Source organism: Pristis pectinata, chromosome 31 (assembly GCF_009764475.1).
Source record: "Pristis pectinata isolate sPriPec2 chromosome 31, sPriPec2.1.pri, whole genome shotgun sequence".
Lineage (NCBI taxonomy): Eukaryota > Metazoa > Chordata > Chondrichthyes > Rhinopristiformes > Pristidae > Pristis > Pristis pectinata.
In genome coordinates, this window is record NC_067435.1 from 16,774,306 (window position 1) to 16,795,478 (window position 21,173).

General features: G+C 43.0%; 1 protein-coding gene across 3 annotated transcripts in view; it reads left to right on the forward strand.

Annotated features, from left to right (window-relative positions):
- LOC127584904 (cAMP-dependent protein kinase catalytic subunit alpha-like) overlaps window positions 1-21,173 on the forward strand; it is a 156,455-nt gene that overhangs the window by 16,975 nt on the left and 118,307 nt on the right. For 2 of the 3 annotated variants that reach the window (XM_052041891.1, XM_052041892.1), the window contains exon 1: window positions 12,097-12,703. The exons of the other annotated variant lie outside the window; for it this stretch is intronic. In XM_052041891.1, coding sequence (XP_051897851.1) covers window positions 12,499-12,703 — 205 coding nt within the window. In that variant the 5' untranslated portion in view covers window positions 12,097-12,498. Of the gene's footprint in view, window positions 1-12,096; window positions 12,704-21,173 lie in introns of those variants that run through there. 3 annotated transcript variants of the gene reach the window in all.

The following is a 21,173-nucleotide window of genomic DNA, read 5'->3' on the forward strand; positions in this document are numbered from 1 at the left end:
GTTGTGTCTCGTGATGTTTCAAAGTGCCTTTGGATGGAAATTACAATTAGATGGAATGAAAGAATTTTACACAGTTATTACTGTCTTAGTACCAGCTGGTAACACTGCTCGTGCGTATTAGTCTTGCTCTTTTCCATTGCACACTTGTTGACATTCAAGCAAGCTTGACAATTCCCAATCTCTGTCGGTAAGATTTTCAAACCTATCAGTCTGAAAAGTGCCAGACCTTGTTCACTTAGATATTCCAGCTTTTGTTAAAGCTGAAGGCACAGATGTTATACAAATGGCCAATCACATTAAACCAGCATTCAAAACCTGACTCTGCACACTACATGCATCTTATTGTGCACATTACTCGTACTAAAGACTGACTCAACCAAGAGTGACTTATACTGCCTGTTCGCAGTGACTTAACCTCTTTATGGATGACCAAAGATGCTTCCCAGACAGCCGTGAACTCAGGAGGTGTACAGAAGCTCAGGAACTAATACTTTGTCCACCCAGGTTTCACAAGGTGCCACACTTCCCAGGAGCAATCTCTACACAGGCTATTCTTCCACTAGTTAGCCTTCATTTATATCTGACCTCCTAAAACACAAAGTACAAGCCTGCACTGTTCTTGCAGTCAAGGTCACTCTTGCTCTCAGCTTCCTAGGCTTGGGCTCATTCCATCCAGCAACAGCTGATGTATGCTGTGTATCACTATTTGCTACTCACTGCTTTATTACACAAGTCACTCGTGCTCTTTGGCTCCAAGACTAGGCTTCATTTAAGTTTCCAGCAGTAGTGAAACCAGCAATGGTTATCATAGGCTCTCTATACTGCAGTCGTGGCCATTATATCTCCCTTTATCAACACAAATATTAATTAATGGCAAGGGACCATATTCTCAATGTGGTCAGTTCCAGCAATGCTGAAAGCTCCTACAACTTGTGCTCAGTTGCAGCTGCCTCTTGTTGGATGCCATCCTGTCCTGAAGGCTGCATTTTGAACAACAAGGGCAGTCCCCACTCAACTGGCTAAACCATCAGCTTTCAGCCCCAAGCCCTCCAGATGAACAATGCTACAATCACGGTCACTGCCAGATGATTGGTAGAGATCCCAAATGGGTTGCTTAAAATGACAATCTCCCTGCCTGCACCACATGGGCAGTGCTGTAGAGTACTTAGCAGCCAAGCTGCCATTCTTTGCACTGTTATAATTTGACCAACATGCCTGCCAAGATGGAGCAAGGGTTGAATAAGCAGGCAAAGCAACAGGGTGAAGGTGCACACTTTTGGGCAGCCATGAGAAGCTACAGCAACCAAAAGAAGTGGGGGGGGGGGCAGCAACTCAGTCCACACCATGGTCAACAGAAGCCCCACGTTGGATTTTTCTGAAGACAGCAGATTTCTGTACGTTCAGTGAGGAAGCGTTTGAACCTACAAAGATAATCATAAATCCCATAACATTTCCTCTTTCCCATACGTTTCTTCTCAAACTATTTGCAAGTTACACCAATGGGAGTAGTATTTAGTCAGCATGATGCAATGCAGCCACGCCACAGCTAATAATAATTTTCAAGAAGTTAGCTTAATATGGGTGAGGCTGTGTCTCTTGTAAACAGGCTGAAGCTCCCAGTTCAGTTCTTAGTTTCGGTGAGACATTTCACAAGAGCTTACTCAGAAATATAGTTGAGTAAATTCAATTGTCACTGTTATGAGTCCTTGGGGGAGGAAAAATATGAATGTTATGCCTCACTTTTCCAGCAACTTCCTTCACTCTTCAAATCTAACTCCCACTTCAGTTTTGAATTCATCACAGAGGCTGAATGCCTTCGTAGTAAGCAGCTCTTCCCGTTTACAAACCGTGTAGGTGCTCATCAAATGTCCCATTTAAGCACATTCAGTCAAATACACTGATGAAAGTTTAGGATCAGAAAAGTGCAAAGTAACGGGCTAGTCAATAAGTGCATTTCTGACCTTGGTCTCTTGATTTGATAGAATACCTGGACAGCAGCTACAAATTGTATATCTTGATCAAGTGAAATGACAGTCCATACAGCCAGTCCTCTTAACATGGTAGCATATTTGGCATAGTAATTTACAATTATAGATCTAATGTCATACTTTTTGACAGCTACTCTTGGGTCCTACTGTTCCCATGAAGTTTCTGTGGACTTGTGCAACCATCGACTTTGAGAGACGTCTGTCCTCGCCCTCCTGTGATCCTTTTCCCAATGATGACTTCTTAACCGACACAGCTTGAAACATAGATCGCCCTGCTCCTGTTTGACATTTTGCAGTGTTATTGCAACATTGAGATCAACTGCACATTTCCAAAGGCATCTCAGATCACTGGCTACTCCCCAGAGGATCATGTTTACATAGTGCCACATTTTAAAGTTACCATTATAAGCCTTTGAACCATCTGTAAGAGTTCACTATTATTGTCAGCATTAAATCATTGTGCTCCAAGGCATCCCAATAATAATAACAGGCTGCCACTGGCAGCATGGATCTGATGCCATACTTCGCAAAGGACCTGCATAACTTCACCTGGCTGCAGTTTGTGGTATCTCATCTTGCCCTATCTAGGCTCAATGTCTTCCTCTTTGAATGGTAGCAATGGTAGAAATAGGCTATGAGAATATGGATCATAAGATGTAGGAGCAGAATTAGGCCATTACAGTCCATCAAGTCTGCTCCATCATTCAATCATGGCTGACTTTCTTTTCAACCCCATTCTCCCACCTTAACCCCTTTACCAATCAAATGGATAAGAAAGATCTAGAGGGATGTGGGCCAAACGCGAACAAGTTGGACCAACTTAGATGGGCAACTTGGTTGGAATGGACAAGTTGCGCTGAAGGGCCTGTTTCTGTGCTGTATTACTCTATGATTAGATAGGCAGTGGTGCAGTGTCACAGCCGCAGCAGCCCAGGTTCGATCCAGAACTCTGGTGCTGTCTATGTGGAGTTTACATGTTCTTCCTGTGATTGCATGGGTTTTCCCCAGGTGCTCTGGTTACTTCCTGTAGATAAGCTAGGAAGGTAAATTGCTTACTGTAAATGAGCAGGTGGATGGCAATAGAATCATAGGAGTAAATGGACATGTGAAAGAGAATTGAGAAAATGGACTGATGGGATTTCTCTGCCGAGAGTAGCCATAGACTCTGGGCATAGATGGAGGCCATTCAGTCCATTGAGTCTGAGCTGGCTTGCAGAGCAATCCCATCAATCCTATTCCCCAAGTTTTTCCCCGTAACCTGGTCTCTCATATGATTATCACCCCGATTCTCCAGCCACTAACCCACACTAGATGTAATTTTCAGTAACAAACTACCAACCAGCCAATCTTTGGGATCTAGGAGGAAATGCACAGGACAATGTGCAAACTCCTCACAGATAGCACTGGAAGTCAGGATTGAACTTGGGTTGCTGGAGCTGTGATGTATCAGCATTATCTAATATACCAAAGTCTTCTGTGTTGTAGTAAGTAAATCAATGGACTAACATCACACAAGAATGGGACTTAATGCATCCATTTACATAGGCACATCTGGTGCTTTGAAATAACAAATAAAATAAGAGTCACTTGCATGTGGCTGATTTGGATAAGGAAGGGTAAAGAACAGGGTGGTGTATAGTATGCAGTCAATTAAGTTAAATAGTTTCACTCAGCCTGATTGGCACAAATGGATCAACAACAAATATTAATGGAACAAAATATTTGGTTACTGCTATTTCTAAGGTTCTGCTGGAAAGCTGTCCTCTTGGGATTTTTCAGTCAGTGTACCCTTGATGGCTGGCTCTTGATTGTGAAGTGCGTAATGCACTATCCTTGCCAATGCACCCATGCCTGGTCCCTAGGCATGTGGGGGGCGGTTCCAGGCTTGGGAGCCAACAATTTCAGAGGAGATCTTAACATCCTTGGGAATGGTGATTGCATGACTTTCTAGCCTCCGGGACCCTGCCAAGGCCAGCAGCTAGACCTTGGAAGATGACTGCCTAGTCCTTGATGGAAGTGCTGATGTCTTGAGAATTGGCCTGCTGCTGGCCTAGGGTTATCAGAGCTTTGGAGGCCTGGCATGGGTCCTCTGAGGCAGAAACCTGCTCCCTCAGCTGTTGTCTGTTCAGCATTGATATTGTTTGATGTGGAAGTGATGCCCTGCTGAGAGAATGTACACCCGTCTTCCTCCACACTTCCTTGTCTCACTGAGCCACTCTGAGGCCAGGATCCTGCTCCAAGCATTATCGAGAGCCTACCCAAGATCTGCCTCCTATATACTTCCAGATCATGGGGCTCATGTGGCCATTACTGACTGGACTTGCCTTCTGTGGGCCCGAGGCAGCAGCCCTCTCTCCCCTTCTGCCTGATAGCCCTCTAATCTGCTCCCTGAGGTTCCAGTTACTGAGCTGGTGCTTAGCAGGGACAGACCATCAAACGCAATGGAGTGCTCTTTGATTTAAGCAGCTGACGCTTAAGAATTTTCAGTGAAAGCCTTAGCTATCCAAGATTAATGTGATGAGTTTTGAACACATATCTGTAATCCTGCAGTGCTAACAGTTCACAAAATAGAACCCTCGGACAGCCTGATTCCTTTGGTGTGCTTAAAAACATATGTGGTAATGACTCCCTCAGATCTGGTAAACATGTTTTTGTTGCATTATATGTATGTAAAGTGTGCTAATGGTATGCCTCAGGCATGTGCTGGTGTCCTCTTGACGTGGTGTGTTGGATTGTGATGGATGTACTGATAAGTGTACTTGGTGCAATGCAGAAACCTTTTGACTCTTCGGAGTGCTTGTCCAAGTGCACTTCAATGATATTTTGTGCTGCAGACTATTGTTAGAACCAGTTTACTGGTGTGTGAAAGATTCATTAATTGAGAGTAATTAGAAATGAACCCTGTAGGTTATAGTTGTAGTCCATGCTTTCTGGCAGGGACACCTGAACTGATAATTGAGATTGTCCTAAGATGCATTTCGGTTTTTCCCAGTGGATCTCAGACAAGCTCAACTTCTGTAAGTGCCTGGAGCTCGCCTGTCCCAGTGCCGTCAGGTCCTGCACATTTGCTTCTCCAAAGGTGTCGACCCGCCGTGGTGACGTCCCCCTTGAGCGTGGAATTACACCGGCATGTTCTTGGTGATTTTCAACTACAATAGATACCATTTGCACAAGATGTTTGCGTAGATGTGACGCTTTGGCTGCAATGAATGAGCTTGTGGAATAATCAGTGGAGTGAATGTGGGGGAGTGAGGAACAAAGTGTACAGCTGAGTTGGTGTGTGAACGGTGCTGGAGTCATAAGATATAAGAGCAGAATTAGGCCATTCAGTCCATTGGGTCTGCTCCGCCATTCAATCGTGGCTGATTTTGTTTCAACCCCCATTCTCGCCCCCTTCTCCTTATAACCCTTAACTCCTTTACCAATCAAGAACCGATCAATTTCTGCCTTAAATACACCCAGTGACTTGGCCTCCATCGCCCTCTATGGCAACAAATTCCACAGATTCACCACCCTCTGGCTGAAGAAATTCCTCCTCATCTCAGTTTTAAAGGGACGTCCCCTTACTCTGAGGCTGTGCCCTCGGAACATTTTGCCCTCATGGTTCACATGCGTGAGACAGTAAGATTTGAACAAGGGTGGAGGGCAGAAGTAGCTTGAGTGTGAATAAGACAGAGGGACAGAGCAAGAGTGATGGACAAGGACAGAGCATGAGGAAGTTTGTACAGGGAAATCTGAAAGGTAAGAGTGTTGAGTGGGAGTATTGTAAGGAAAAGTGCAGAGTATGTGAACGGTGATGAACCTGAGCTGCAGGTATACACTTAGCTCCTCAGGATCTGTTCCCAGGGACATGAACTCCAATGGAATTGTTGCTAAAATGGGTTATTATAATATATGTAAAGATACCTTATTGCATTCCTGTTGTAGGAGCCTGGCACAAACCCCTGCCCTGCTCACTGCTGTGCTGGAAGCCTGGGTGCCAGGAACCTGGGGTGAATCCAGCTAAGAATTGCCCATGGCTCTGTGTGGAGAGGCTATCTGAGGACTGGTGTTGGGTAAGCCAGTTTGAGCTGCCTGGCCGCTCAGCGCTGAGATAGGGGGCTCAGGGCTGCACCCAGACTTGCTGGATGAAGGCCATTGCTGAGGACTGGTAGTACTTTCTCTATGTGTTGACAGACTGCCTGGACCCTGTGGTCGACTACTGTTGGATATGACAGTAGGAGCTGTCTCCCAATCTTTATTTAGCTGCACCCCCCCCCCCCCACCCCAGCAAGGAGATTTCTGTGGTAACTGTGATAGTTGCTGACCTTAAGGCTTCTGCAGCCAAAGAGATCAGTGATCTGGGCAGTCTGTCAAGACATGGAACAGGTACTGCCAGTCCTCAGCAGTGGCCTATACTCACTGTGCTGGCCTAGGTGCAACCCTGAGCTCTGCATCTGAGTACCAAGTGCCCATATTGCTCGCCCCAACCCAACTGAACACTAGCCCTAACAAGCAGCCTTACCATACTGAGCTGTGGATGATTTATTGCTGCCAGAGCCTAAGCTGGTGGCAAGGATTCATGGTACAATAGCACTTAGCAACAGGGAGAACAAGGGTTTGTGCCAGATTTCCAGCGCAGCCTGAGAGGATGCCTTACAGCAAGTATGTACTAGTGAGTTTTCGGACTGGAGAAGTAAGGAAGCTATGATGAATCAGCACTCTGCAGGATAGTCCTAAGCCAGGAGCAAGTGTATTGAAAAAATCTTGTTGTGAAGCTTCACCTTTACCAGCTATTAGGTCACACTTTTTTCAGCAATTGTACTCAGTTCAGGCATTATTGATCCTTAAATTTTTTTTTTTGGCTATCTCCTGCAGGTTTGCCTAGAAAGCATCTAAGATAAGATAAGAAATCTTTATTAGTCACATGTACATCGAAACACACAGTGAAATACATCTTTTGTGTAGATTGTTCTGGAGGCAGCCTGCAAGTGTCACCACACTTCTGGCACCAATATAGCATGCCCACAACCGCCTAACCCGTACGTCTATGGAACGTGGGAGGAAACTGGAGCACCCGGAGGACACTGTGAGACATCTGTGGCCTCGTGGAACAGAGGACATTCTTCCAGTGGGTAACATGATCCATGAGCCTTTCAGGATCTCTGTAAACCTGGGAGCATGCCCTCAGAGATTAACTGATGTAGCCATCTGCATGTAAACAGCACTCTCCAGCAGCTGGAAGAGTGCTGCAGCTGTTGTGTGCCTGTGTCATTAAGGACTTGTGGATTAGGTCACAGTTGCAAGATACTGAATTAAAGCTTTTTAGTAACATCCAGTATGGAGTTACACAAGGGAATCTGACAACACTGTTATTCAAATGGCAATGTGGAGTATTTGCAACTTTTCTCTCTCTTAAGAGCTTTTTATATCAAGGTGACATGGAACTCCATTTTAATTGTGAAAAAACGGTTCTGACAAACTTATGGATCCATGTCTTAAAACATCAAGTAGGTAGTCCTCTTATTGGATGCTGTCTTATCTGCTCAGTATTTCAAGTCCTTCCTGCTTCTATTTCAGACCTGCAGCATATGGAGCATCCTGCTTTTTGTTCTTTCTTAGATCCTGTTTGAATTCATCATTGATCTTGTTTCCTTTATGTTGCATGAGATGGAATAATGTTGACTAAGTTAAAGTGTTATTCTTGGAACAGCAGGATTCAGAAGAAATGTGTCTATAAAGTACACAATGGACACATGCAGGAATTCTCACTTACCTTTGGAGTTCACTGTAGGTCGAACACATTCCTGCTTCCATTTCAAGTATGACTGGTGTGTTCTTATCTTCCACGTCTAGCTGACAGAACAGTTTTGCTTGCACAGCACCTTTTTATTTAGTGAACCGTCCTATAGGAACATTATCAAACAAAAGTTCACATACATTGTGTGCAATTCTGGTCACCCCATTACAGGAAGGATGTGAAGCCTTTGGAAAGGGTGCAGAAGAGATTTACCAAGCTGCTGCCTGGATTAGAGGGTATGAGTGATAAGGAGAGTTTGGACAAATTCACGTTGTTTTCTCTGGAGCATCGGAAGCTAAGGGGAGACCTGATAGAAATTTATAAAATGATGGGACTCATAGATAAAGTAGACTGTCAGAATCCTTTTCCCAGGGTAGAAATGTCAGAGGACATGCACTGGATGTGAGAGGGGGAAAGTTTTTTACACAGAGAATGATAAGTGCCTGGAGCAGGCTGCCAGGGGTAGTGGTGGAAGTGTTGTGCAAGAGGCTGTTGGGTAGACACATGAATATGCAGGGATTGGATGGATCTGGATCATGTGCAGGCAGAAGAGATTTAGTTTAATTCAGTATTGTGTTTGGTGCAGACATTGTGGGCCAAAGGGCCTGTTCCTGTGCTGTGCTGTGCTGTACTGTTCTATGTTCTATCCACCTAAGGAAGCAGGGATTTTAAGGACTATCTTAAAGGACAATAGGTTGGAGAGATAAATGGAGGGAATCTCAGAGCCTTGGGGGTTGAAAAATGTGCTCCAGTGATTGGGGAATGGATATCAGCAGTGTGTGAAAGGCCAGAATTGGAGGAGCACCAGAGGCTGTGGAGTTGTACATCCCTTTTACCAGCCATCAGCCACCCATTTACAGTAATCCTACATTAATCCCATTTTTTATTCTCCCCACATTCCCATCAACTTGCCCCAGATCTACCACTTCACACCAGAAGCAATTTACAGTGGCTAATCAACCAGGTCTGAGAGGTTTTGGAGAGTAGTGATATTAAGGAGCAAGAGACAGCCATGAAAAGATTTGAAAATGAAATGAGAATTTTAAAAATTGAGGATGGTGCTGGCATAGGAGCCAATGCAGGTCAGTATGGACAGTGGGTGATGTGTGAATGGAATTTAGTGTGAGTTGAGATTTAGCAAGTAGAGCTTTGGAGATGTTACGGTTAATGGATGGCACGTGGCTATTCATTGTTCTTCTAGACCATAACCGAGAGCTCTCTTGCTCTACAACAGCACAGACCTCTCAGAATCTTCCATGTTTCAATTAGACCATTCATCGTCCTTTTAAACCCCAATGAGTACAGGCCTAACCTGCTTGCCTGCTCCATGTAAAGTGACCCCTGCCACCTCTGATGTGGGTACATCAGTTATTTTTGTTGCTGAATCATGGAGACTTTTGATGTCTCCTCCATGGCTGAAACTCCTTATTATCTCCTACAATTTAGGAGCCTTGCTGGGTTGTAAACAAATACAGAAGCCTGAAGACCCACACTCAATGATTTAGGAACAGTTCCTTCCCCTCCACCATCAGATTTCTTAACAGTCCATGAACCCATGAACACTAGTTTGTTATCCCTTTTTTTGCACTATTTATTTATTTTATAATTTATAGTAACTTTATGTCTTTGCACTGTACTGCTGCTGCAAAACAATGAATTTCATGACATACAAATCAGTGATAAACCTATTTTTGATTCTGATTCTGAACTAGGCTATCACCAATACTACAGTGATGTTCAGAATGTCTCACTCACTTTTGTATAATATTCTATTTCGTAAAGTGGAAAGGCACAACTTTCCAATTGTGCCTTATTTACCAACGTAATGTGGAAGTGGATGGTGGGGGGTGGTCGCGATGGTGGTCGATGCGGAGCACATTTTGATCATTTCAGTGCCAAAGTTGCCATGTGGAATGGCTTCAATTCCTTACTTTCTCATTTAATGCCATGTGTTCACATTAAATGAAGTTGAAACATTATTCAGTGTGAATTGACAGCTCGTTCTTGCAGCTCATGTTTTAAGCTGACGATTTTTTAAAAGTTTCACATTAAGAGGTGATTTTTTTTCCCTCTCTCTTTCTGAACATATTTCTGAAATAAAAACCCTTGCATAGCAAGGATGGAATAAAGACATTTATAATAACGCAGACAAGGAAACTAGGAAATGACTCTTAGTTGGTTAACATAAAACAGTAGAGCACAGGGACAGGACCTTCGGCCCACGATGTCTGTGCCGAGCATGATGCCAAATTAAACTAATCTATTCTGCCTGCACATGATCCATATCCCTCCATTCCCTGCATATTCATGTGTCTATCCAAAAGCCTCTTGAATGCAGTTCTGTGTAATTTCTTTCTTACGTCCTATTTCTTGTGAGTAATAGTTACACATTTGCTGTGTGGGATTTTTTTAAAAGTAGGAGACTTTTGTGAGCTACTTAAGTAGAACTTCTGATTGTTTTTTTTAAATTCTGTTTTTTTAAAAGAAAACTTTTATTTAAAAGAATATACTGAAAAGTAAGGTTGGTGTAACAGCACAGCAGTTAATGCTGCTGCCTCACGGCTCCAGAGACCCAGGTTCGATCCTGAGCTCTGCTGCTGTTTGTGTGGAGTTTGCATATTCTTCCTGTGACTGCAGGAGTTTCCATTAGGTCTTATGGTTTCCTCTTGCATCCTAAGGATGTGTTAGTAGGTTAATTGCTTTGTTAACCAAGCAGATAAATTCCCCTCGGTGTAGATAAGTGGTAAATGAACCACAGAGGAGTTGATGGACATGTGAGAGAGAATAATTTGTAGAGTGACAGGGAAATAAGACGGAATCTGGGACTGATGGAATTGGTTTGCTGGAAGCCAGCATGGATCACGTGGGATGAATGACCACCTTCTGTCATAATAAGTGGGAAAGAAAGATGTGGGGAACGAAAGCCCTTGCAGAAAGAGATCGCATTTCAAATATCTGATTGTCTTCACTCCCGCACCCCCCCCCACCCCCCCGGTTATTTCTTTCTCTCATGTTATGAGAAATATTCATGTGAGTGTAGAATTCTTTGTTGGCTCTTTTTTTGCTCTGAAGGATTTTTAAAATGAACACAATTATTTTTCACCATCTCTAAAACAAGGCATGACAGTAGACATGTAAATGAGGGTGCCTGTGATCATTATCAGTTTCAGCATTTATGCTAAAAATAATCACATGACTAATTAGCATGAAGTAGTGCATACATCATCAGTTAAGCTAGAGCACTTCCTGAACCTGTGACCTCTACCACTAAGAAGGACAAGAGAGGCAGGAGCATGGGAACACCACTACCTGCAAGTTTCCTTTCAAGTTGCACACCATCCTGATTTGGAAATGTAAAGCAGACCCTTTATTGTTACTGGGTCTAAACCTTGAAATTCTCTGCCCAACAACTCCCCAACCTCACCAAAAGGACTCCAGCTATCCAGGAAAGCAGCTAAACAAGGGCGATTAAGCATGGGGAATAAATGCGTGCCTTGCCCGGATCCTGAGAAAAAGAAATGAATAAATAAATCTGATCTCAATGTTGTATTCCAAAATATTGGGATATGCACAAATAAAACGTAGTAAATCATCTTATTCCCTGTATTCTGTTTGTGTTTCTGCTCTATTGGTTTTGCTCTTACCTTACTTTGTGATAAGACTTGTTCCTAATCCCCATTGCCCTATCTCCCTCTGTGTCCCCACCATGGTCTGGTCTACTCTAAATTGCTGCCCTCAACCAATCGTTCAGAGGAGGGGGGTGGATCAGTGTTCATATGGAACAGAGCAAGAAATCCATGAAACTGGGACACTAGCGTAACATTACATTAGACTGCCCACCTAAAATAGATTCCTGTGTACAAAATTAAAAATTAGTCATCCTCATTATCATTGCTTTTTGACTTTTAGTTTGCCCATTACGGGTGACAAGAGGCTCTTGTTCTTGTGACTACTTCATTACATATATCAGTGAAGTAGCAAATCTCAAAATTATCTTGTTTCATAGTGGAATTGAGCAGCTGCTGGTACTGAGAGATTTAGTCGCTATTGTTCTGCTTGTTTACGGTGATATGAACTCCAAGTCTTTTCTTCAACCCCCTTGTTAGTTTTCTATACTGCACTGCCACCCAGTCTCTGGCAGATTGAAATACTGATTGAGGTGGGTGTTTGGAGGGGGGGTGCTTGTTGGTGGCAGTAGATGCTTAGAAGTATGACTAAATATGTTTGAAAGGTGTGTACCAAATGTAGATTGACATGTTTGCTAATCTCTGCAAAGTGTGCCTTCCGACTCATATTACAAGCTTTGCTGTCTGCTGCCTCACAGTTGCTTTGGTAATTGTGCGAAGCAGACGGTAGAAGCAATGCTCTGAACGTGTTCTGCCTGAATTTCCAAAGGTTTACTGTGAGCAATATGCTTAAACTTATCACATCGTTGGCCTGAAGCCAGAAGAAAGTTTTTTTGTGTTCTTGCTGTCTTTAAGTAACCAGCTGGAAGCAGTGTGTATCAGTATCAGTGCTGCTGTGGGCTGCTGCTCTTTAATGTGTATGATCAGGAAGGTGTGCGGTTTACTGCAGATTGCTTGGCTAGCCTGTGCATTAGTTCCATTTGCTGAGTGAAGCCAGGATGTTGTTTGAATCTCGCAGATAAAATTAGCTCTTTTTTTCTCTGCTGTGACTGTTGATGACACGAGACAAAGCAAGAAGAATCCTACGGATCTATGTTTTAAAATCATGAATCAATGTTCAGAGGTGACCTGTCAACGAGCTGCTGATCGCAAAGGGTCAAAAATGTCCTCTGCTTTTCAAAAACTTGAGAACTTGGCCATAAGGCTCTTTAACAGGAATACAAGGGGGTCCTCACAGGACTTTGAAACGACAGGTTCAGAAAGTGACACCAGACAGGAATCGGAACACTGTATAGCCTGGAACTTGCACAGTGAGTGTCTATTTATATACTAAAAGCTTTCTCCTTTTTTTTGACCAATTTAATGCTTGACTGAATTCCCAAGCTACTGTTAATTAAATGCTCAATGTGGTATCATTTCTTAATTGCAGTGCATTTGAATATTTGCTTATAGCTGGAGGGGTTTGAGCTGTAACGAAATGTCTGAATTAAGGGCATGGTGAAAATCTGTTTGCTTAATTTACTATGCAGTGCTTTGATGGAAAAGCTCAGGGACCCTTGCACTTCAGGTCCAAGTGCAGGTGCTGCAGCTCTTTGTGCAGAGAACCCAACGGTTTATCACAGAACATGTTCTCATTTGAATATATGTCAGGACTAAGCTGCTCTTGGTAGCATTTATATTTCAGTCCTGCCAATGAAAAGGCCGTGTTGAATTTAGTGCAGCAGTAGGTTTGCCAGTTTACTCAGCTGCTCTCTGTGAATAAAACAATATGGTTATAACTTGTCATCTTGGTTTCTTCTTAAAATGCTTTCGAATGGAATATTGCATTGTGGTTTTTTTGTCCCTGGGACTTGGGTTTTTAATTCATTGCAAGAAATGGTGTTCAATCTCTGTGCTTCCTATGAGCAAGGATCCTATAGATTGATTTTGGTCGGCATCAGACCAGCTTGTCTTACATTTTGGCTTTAAGCACAAAACTGCTGCTGGGGAAATAGGTGTGTTCCTCTGAGGTTAAGATAGAAGAATGGGTGCTTTACTCCCCTTGAATATTCCTTTGACCTTGGGAATGTTTGATGCTGGTATTGATTGTCTGCACTGAAAATTATAGAAGCATCCAGCACGGCATGAGGCCATTTGCCCCATTTCATCCGTGTTATCTCTTTCACCATAAGTGCAGTGATGTCCTTTTCAATTGTATATCTAATTCACTTTAAAGAAGTTACCAATGAATCTGCACCCACCATCCTTTCACAAAGCGAATTTTAAATCATAACAGGTCAAGTCATTTAAAACAAAAATCTCCTATTTGGTTATAGAGTCATAGAGCTATACAGCATGGAAACAGGCCCTTTGGCCCAACTCGTGCGTGCAGACCAGGATTCCCATCTAAGCTAGTCCCATTTGCCTGCATTTGGCCCATATCGCTCCAAACCTTTCCTATCCATGTAATTGTCCAAATGCCTTTTAAATATTGTAATTGTATCCACCTCTACCACTTCCTGTGGCAGCTCGTCCCATATACCCACCACCCTCTGCGTGGAACAAGTTGCCCCTCAGGTCTCTTTTCAACTTCTCCCTGTCACTTTAAACCTCTGCCTCTAGTTTTGGTCTCCCCTACCCTGGGGAAAAGATTTTGGCTATTCAGCCTGTCTGTGCCCCTCATGATTTTATATAGCTCTATAAGGTCACCCCTCAGCCTCCTACACTCCAGGGATAAAAGTCCCAACCTATGCAGCCTCTCCTTATAACCCAAACCCTTCGGTCCCGGTTACATCCTCGTGAATCTTTGCTTAGTTGTCTTGGATCTGCAGTCACTTACCCTGCAGTGGAACTCTTTCTCCTTATAACTCCTTCAAACCCCCTCAATGTTCTAATAGTTTTGTTAATTTGTTCAGCACCTTCAAAGATTTTTGAGTGTTCCTCCTCTCTCTCATCCCCTGTCTCTTTGCACTTGCAACTGCCTTTTGTAAAATTGTGGCACTATTTTTGTATATTGCACGTTCACATGGGTGGCTGAGAGCCACTGTCTCACAGCTCCAGTGATCTGGATTCAATCCTGACCTCTTGTGCTGTCCGTATGGAGTTTGCACATTTTCCCTGTGATAGTGTGGGTTTCCTCCGGGTGCTCCAGTTTCCTCTCATGTCTCTAAAGCGCGTGGATTGGGTAGGTTAAATGGTTGCTGTAAAATGCCCTTAGTGCAATGAGTGGCAGAATCTGGGGAGAGTTGATGGGAATGTAGGGACAATAAAATGTGGTTGATGTAGGGTAATTAGTGTAGATGGGTATTGATTGGCACAAACTCAGTGTGCCAAAGGGCGTGTTTCAATGCTGTATGGCTCTATGCTTCTTGCCAAAATGCATCACCCTGTTTCGTTGTGTTAAGTTGCAAATGTCACATCTGCCCATTTCACCAGTGTGTGCAGGTCTTTGTGAAGTCTACTAACTCTTCACTGATTAATTCATTTACAAGTTTTTCTATTGTCTTCAGAATTTGAAATGATACCTTGTATACCCAGGTTCAAATACAGTGGGGAGCATCATTGTAAATTTTTCTCTCACTGCTTCTATGCTGTTTGTCGCTTGCGAGCTTTTGACCTCAATTCCTTCAGGCAAGTCAAACAAAAGATGTTTCATTGAAAATTGGCTAAAACTGGAGTAGAGAAATATTATGCTCATTCCTAAGTGTCTTGCATCCGTGGGGAAATTCAATTCCCACAATTTCCGAGAGATCTTTTTCAATAGAACTCCCCCAGATAACATCAACTGCAATGCAATATACAAAATTTGTCTCCAGCATAATTTAAGACCCAAACCAAGTATTCCTATCCATTTATCCTCCTTGAAACTGTGCTTTTTAAAGGGTCAAAACTCAAAGTGCTTTCTTCGAGATCTGTGTATGCTGCAATTTCAAATAGAAGTTCACATATGCCTAAACTGCTTTGTCCATGGAAGTCAAGGCTACATTCACTTCCTGCTTCCTAATGTCAGGTTCTTTCGATGTTTCTAATGGCCATCTTTTCCATATCTTACTGTTTACTGTTCACTGCTGTATTGAAGGGGTCACCCAAGTCTCAAACTCCAGAAGAGACTTCTATGAGCTGAAGGGATAGTAGATGCAGACAGAGGGAGCAGTGCAGATACTAGTGACCACACTCTAGCCATCTTAGTCCTTGAGATATCTTCCAGCAACCTCCTGTTGGGGGCACCTGGCTGTAGATCTGGAGTCTCCCTGTGGCCTCCTGGAATAAAGAATGTTTCCTGCAGTCACAGTTCTTCATTAGCTGGGTCTTCCTGACCCCCAAGAATCCACTCCCTCATTGCAGCATCTAGCTGGAGATTTGCTGCTATTGTTATATTTTGACTCCTTAGAGCTGGCTGCAAGAGTGCACCTGCATGGATAAATGATGTCATCTGCAAGAACTTGCAAATGATCAATAGGGTACACTGATGTGAACTGACACAGAGCTGCCTAACACACAAGGATACCTGAAACGCTGTCCTTTGAGTTTTGCAATTGAAGATCTCTGGCAATATGCAACTTTCACAAATGGCATTAGGATGGCCTACAACACTGTGTTAATGCCTTTTAAAATGCAGTAAAGCAATTTTTTTGTTTAGGCTTTTGTATTCTTGCAGCAGCTGCCTCTTTAATCCCATGGGCTTTAGTTTTGCTAATGTCTGTTGTACAGCGTATATGTCAAACAAGTTCTGATGGCTTGGGTCAGTTTAACCAGTGAGTAGCTGAGCCAATGGATTAAGCAGCTCCTAAACTGCTTTGGGACTGTGCAGTGTTAGCTGATCACAGTTGGACAACAGTGGACACTGCTACAATTATCCATCATTGGATTGATGGAAAGTTAACCAAGATGCCTGCTCCAGATAGCCTTTGCGTGACTATGGGTGGGAATTTGTATTCGTAGTTGTTGGTTGAAAATGTGAGCACTCTTGGCAGTAAGCTTACCATTATAGAATGGCATGCTAACATTAATATTTGAGACCCAGGATCGACATGGATACGGACACTTAGAGAATCAGACTCTGAATATTTGGGTTGGTGGGGGCTTCGGTCAGGAAAATGGGGTCAGTCAGGACCTTTGATTCAGGATAGGAAATTGGGGGTGATGGGTCAGGGTTAAGGTTAAGTTGGCCATTAGAGTTACTCAACACTGGAGAAGTGCTGAAGCTGAGGTCCAGTTTGGGGGCTGGGCTTTGATATGCAGTAAGGGTAGAGAACCAGTTAGGAGCCTCAGTGATGTCAGCAGCAATCAGGTTGGGCTGGCTGTATGCTAGGGGGACATAACTGAATACTAAATGTCATACTGACTGGCACAGACCAATTAAAGGTGGTCTCCTTAAAGTAACGGAAAAGCAGTCCTCGCCTTCCTTGTTAAGGACAGATCAGATGTGAGCTATCTGCATCATTCACGGACCACTGATGTGCAAATGGATTTTGTGCGTGTGATGTCAGAATGTGCATTACACACCATTTGACATGTCTGCAAATATACAGGACCTCTGTGAATAGATGTCATAGACAGAGGAGTTTGCAGAACAATTTCACTAAACTCTGCAACGAGTCCACTAAGAAAGCAATTAGGTTTTAAATTGAATTCCTTCACCTACCACACCAAACTTCTGAGCTGTGAACTCTACATATCTGACTTTGTCAGCTGCAGCATAAATCTCATCAGACAGTCCATTAATAATGAGCCTCTAAAACTTCTCATGGAACCAACAGCCCACCTCAACCAGCAATGTCAACTTTTCGTTCCATGTAATAGTCACTTGAACATAATGTGATGTGAAATGGATTGAGACGTGGCTGAGAAATGTGATGGTGCAATACCTAAACAAGTACTTATTTTTAAAGTTTATTGCTGGAATGTGTATTGTCCTTTGGAAAAAAAAGCTAAGCCTGAACTCTGGAACTAGTTGTGCTCTAGCTAAACTGTTCCAATTCATTTGCAACACTGGCATCTACCTGACAATGTGGAAAATTGCCCAGTAATGTCCTGTTTACAAAAAAAAAAGGACAATTCCAACCCAGTGAATTACCACCCAATCAGACTACGCAATCAGTAACAATTGTTGGAAGATATTATCAACAAATCAAGCAGATTATTGTAAATTGATGCTTGATGGTTAGCAGTAAATTGAAAGGCTTGTTTCCACATGATTCTGTAGCATTTTCTCACCAATAATCTGCCCATTGATGCCCAGTTTGTATTTCACCATGACCACTCAGTCCAGACCTCATCACAGCTCTTTGGTCCAAAAAACTGAATTCCAGAGGTGAGGTGAACTGCGGTTAACGTCAGGTTTGCATTTGACAGAGTGTAACATCGATGAAGTCAATGGGCATCAAGAGGAAAACATTTCAACAACTGAAGTCATACACAGCACAAAGAAATATGGTTGTGGATGTTGGACGTCAGTGACGTTGGCCTCAGGACATCACTGCAGGAGTTCCTCAGGGCAGTGTCCTGGGTCCATCCATCAACAGCTGCTTCATCAATGACCTACTTTCCATCATAAGATCCACAGTTTGGTTGTTCAACAGTGATTGCACAATGTTTGATTCTGTTTGCAACTCAGCCAGTGAAGCAGTCCATGACTGTATGCAGCAAGACTTGGTCATCATTCGGACATGAGCTGATAAGTGGCTGTTAAAATTTGCACAGCTGAATGCCAGGCAATGACCATTTTCGTCAAGAGAGAGTATAATCACCTTGACATTATCATTACAAAGCCCCCCTGCAACAACCTTCTGGGGTCACCGCTGATCAAAAACTCAATTTGACCAGCCACGTAAAGACCTTAGCTACAAGAGCAAGTTAGAGGCTGATTATCATGGTGCATGTGATTTGCCCCCTGACACCCCAAAGCCTTTCCGCCATCTCCAAGGCACAAGTCAACGAGTGCAATGGAACCCTCTCCACTGCCTGGAAGAGTGCAACTGTCAAGAAGCTTGACAACATCCAGGATAAAGCAGGATCAACCATAGTGGCACTTACTCACCCAGCATACTCTGACAGCACCTCCAAACCCGCAACCACGACCACCAAGAAGTTCAAAGGCAGAAAGTAAAATCAGGCGCCACCACCTCCTGGTTCCCCCAACTACACTAATATGATTTGGAAATGTATCACCATTCTATCACCCTGGGTCTGAATCCTGGCACTCCCCGCCCAACAGCACTGTGGGAGCACCTTCACTACAAGGACTGCAGTGGTCCAAGAAGGCTGCTGGCCAGCACTTCTTGATGAAATTAGGGATGGGCAGTAAATGCTGGCCTTGCCAGTGGTGGCCACATCCTGAAAAATGAATAAATAAATAAATGTGAGCCTCCTTTTAACAATAGGACAATATAGTTCCATGTGAAGCCTCTAATGGAAGGTTAAGAGGACATTTTTTTGTTGGGGAATGCATAAGTGTGGGAATAAATCACCTGGAAGGTGAGTCTTGATTTAATCACCAGAAATGCTAATGTAAAGGTGCTCCCACAGTGCTGTTGGGTGGGGAGTGCCAGGATTCAGACCCCGGGCAATAGCATAGTGATACATTTCTAAATCAGATTAGTGTAGTTTGGGGAACCAGGTGGTGGTGCCTGATTTTGCCTTCTGCCTTTGAACTTCATGCTGGTAGTGGTTTATGTTAGGCAGCCTGTACTTTATCACCTTCCCATCAATAATGGTGAATAGTGCCCATAATGCCCATGGTGGGTGATATCTGCACCGTATTATAATGGCAGCAATTAATATATTCCAACAGCAACTACAAACCACTTCAGTGGTTTAACAGTTCTAAACAAGTGGAGCTCAATTCAAGAAGCCATTTTTATGGGTGTAGTCATCTAGCAGGGAGGATTACAACAAGGTTTCCACATTCTTCAAAGTCTCTTATAACAAGTTATTGCATACATAAAATAGTACATAAATTACAGTCCAATGTTAAAACAAACATTTCCATGTTTACAAAGAAAATCTGCTGAATTGTCACATAAGATGTTGAAATAGCTTTTAGTAGAGGGTAAGGAAACTTCTGGTTCTGCCATATCCTCATACGGTTGAGCTGATATCTCAGATCTTGATCATGCTTCATCACATAAATACCATCTAGACAAACCACAAATGCAACTGGTGCAGTGCAATCCGTGATTTTGTTTTTCCTGTAACCTTGTGATATCTTGTACAATCACCTACTTTGAAGTGGTAGCACTGTTGGTGAGCATGACATGTCAAGAGATGTGAACCTGCTGAAGTTCCTAATGGTGCCATCCTTTTTCACTACACGAGTGATTAGTCAGAAGACTCAACTGGTTCAATGATATCTGCTCGTGTTCTTTTCAGCTCTTCCCCAATATTTCCCTGTACGCTGTAGGATCCAGGCCGTGCTTTGAAGAACATAGATAAAGCGTTCTCTTTTGGATGAATCTTTTTTTCATAACGTGAATTCTTCCAAATTCATCATGAGCACTTTGGGGTGCAATGCAGGCAATTTGTTCATGCTCTCGATCTTGCCCCAATATGGCTTCAGCTTTGAAAACCAGTTCTGGTCTGTCAAATTTAGATTTTTCTCCAGGAATAATCAAAGGAGGGAGCTTTACACCACAATCTTGCGTATCCCTATCAGCTTGATTTTCTTCCCGTGTTGTGTAGGTACAAATGATGTTGGACGATTCCTTGAGCTTCAGTGTACTACCTGGCCAGTGTTTAAGTTCATAAATCAGCAATGCTGCAAAACCAGTGTCAACTTCCATAAACACTTTCTTCAATGTGTCCTGAAGAAGAAACAAGTTCAGTAGAATTCTGACTGAACATGATCAGTCTAGATGATCCATGTAGATCACCAGCATCACCCACTCATGTCTACAGTGTCCTTAACTTCCCAATAGCCACCACACTGCTTAAGTGATAAACTTTATTGTGTCATGCTTTGCTTTCAAGCCAGAATTATGGTGAGCAGGCACTTTGTGTCTGTCCCCTTTAGTTCAATGATGTGTGCTGCACTTGATGCACAATGATGGATATCTTTCCTTCAGGTTATTGCTTCCTTCCCTTTTTCCCAATTGGCTGAAGGGCTCAGCCCCAACTTGTTAAGACTCTGAGACTTGTTGCAAATCCTATGCTTGCTTGACTCCTGTTTCCATTGCCTGGTTAATATCAAACACTTGCTTGAAATTCAGCTTCTTTTCACTGAGAAGCTTCATTTGAGTACTCAAATCTAGGATTCCACAAACTCTGCCATCCCACAGCTTCTCCGAGTTTAAACCATTGTCAGTGTTCAGCAATCTGTCGCAAATCTGTGACCAGCTCTGCAACAGTTTCAACTGGATGCATGTTTTGGCTGTTGAGTGTACATTTGAACAATGGTGGAGCATTCATGCTGTTCAAATGTCTCCTTCCGGTTTGGTTTGATCTAGCAAGATATTTATAGACTAGTATCTTAGAACTTGCAGATGCAAGCAAAATGGACGAGTTCCTTTCTGCATCATCATGTGCAGTAAAAAAGTCATCCAGTCTTCCTAAATATTCAATCCATGAAGTGATCGAGCTACTCAAGGAATCTGATGTACCTAGTATTCTTATCTTAACTATACCATGAGACAACTGATTTAAGCACAAAAATTAAACAGGTAAAAGCTAGCTTGGTCTCAGTAAACATACTGCTCCACAGTTCCAGGGAAAGAATACAAAATTTCACAAAAAGCAAGCAGCAGTTATTCCTGGAAACATTCCAGTTAGTCTTTCAGCTTTATCATCCATTACTATAACAAAATT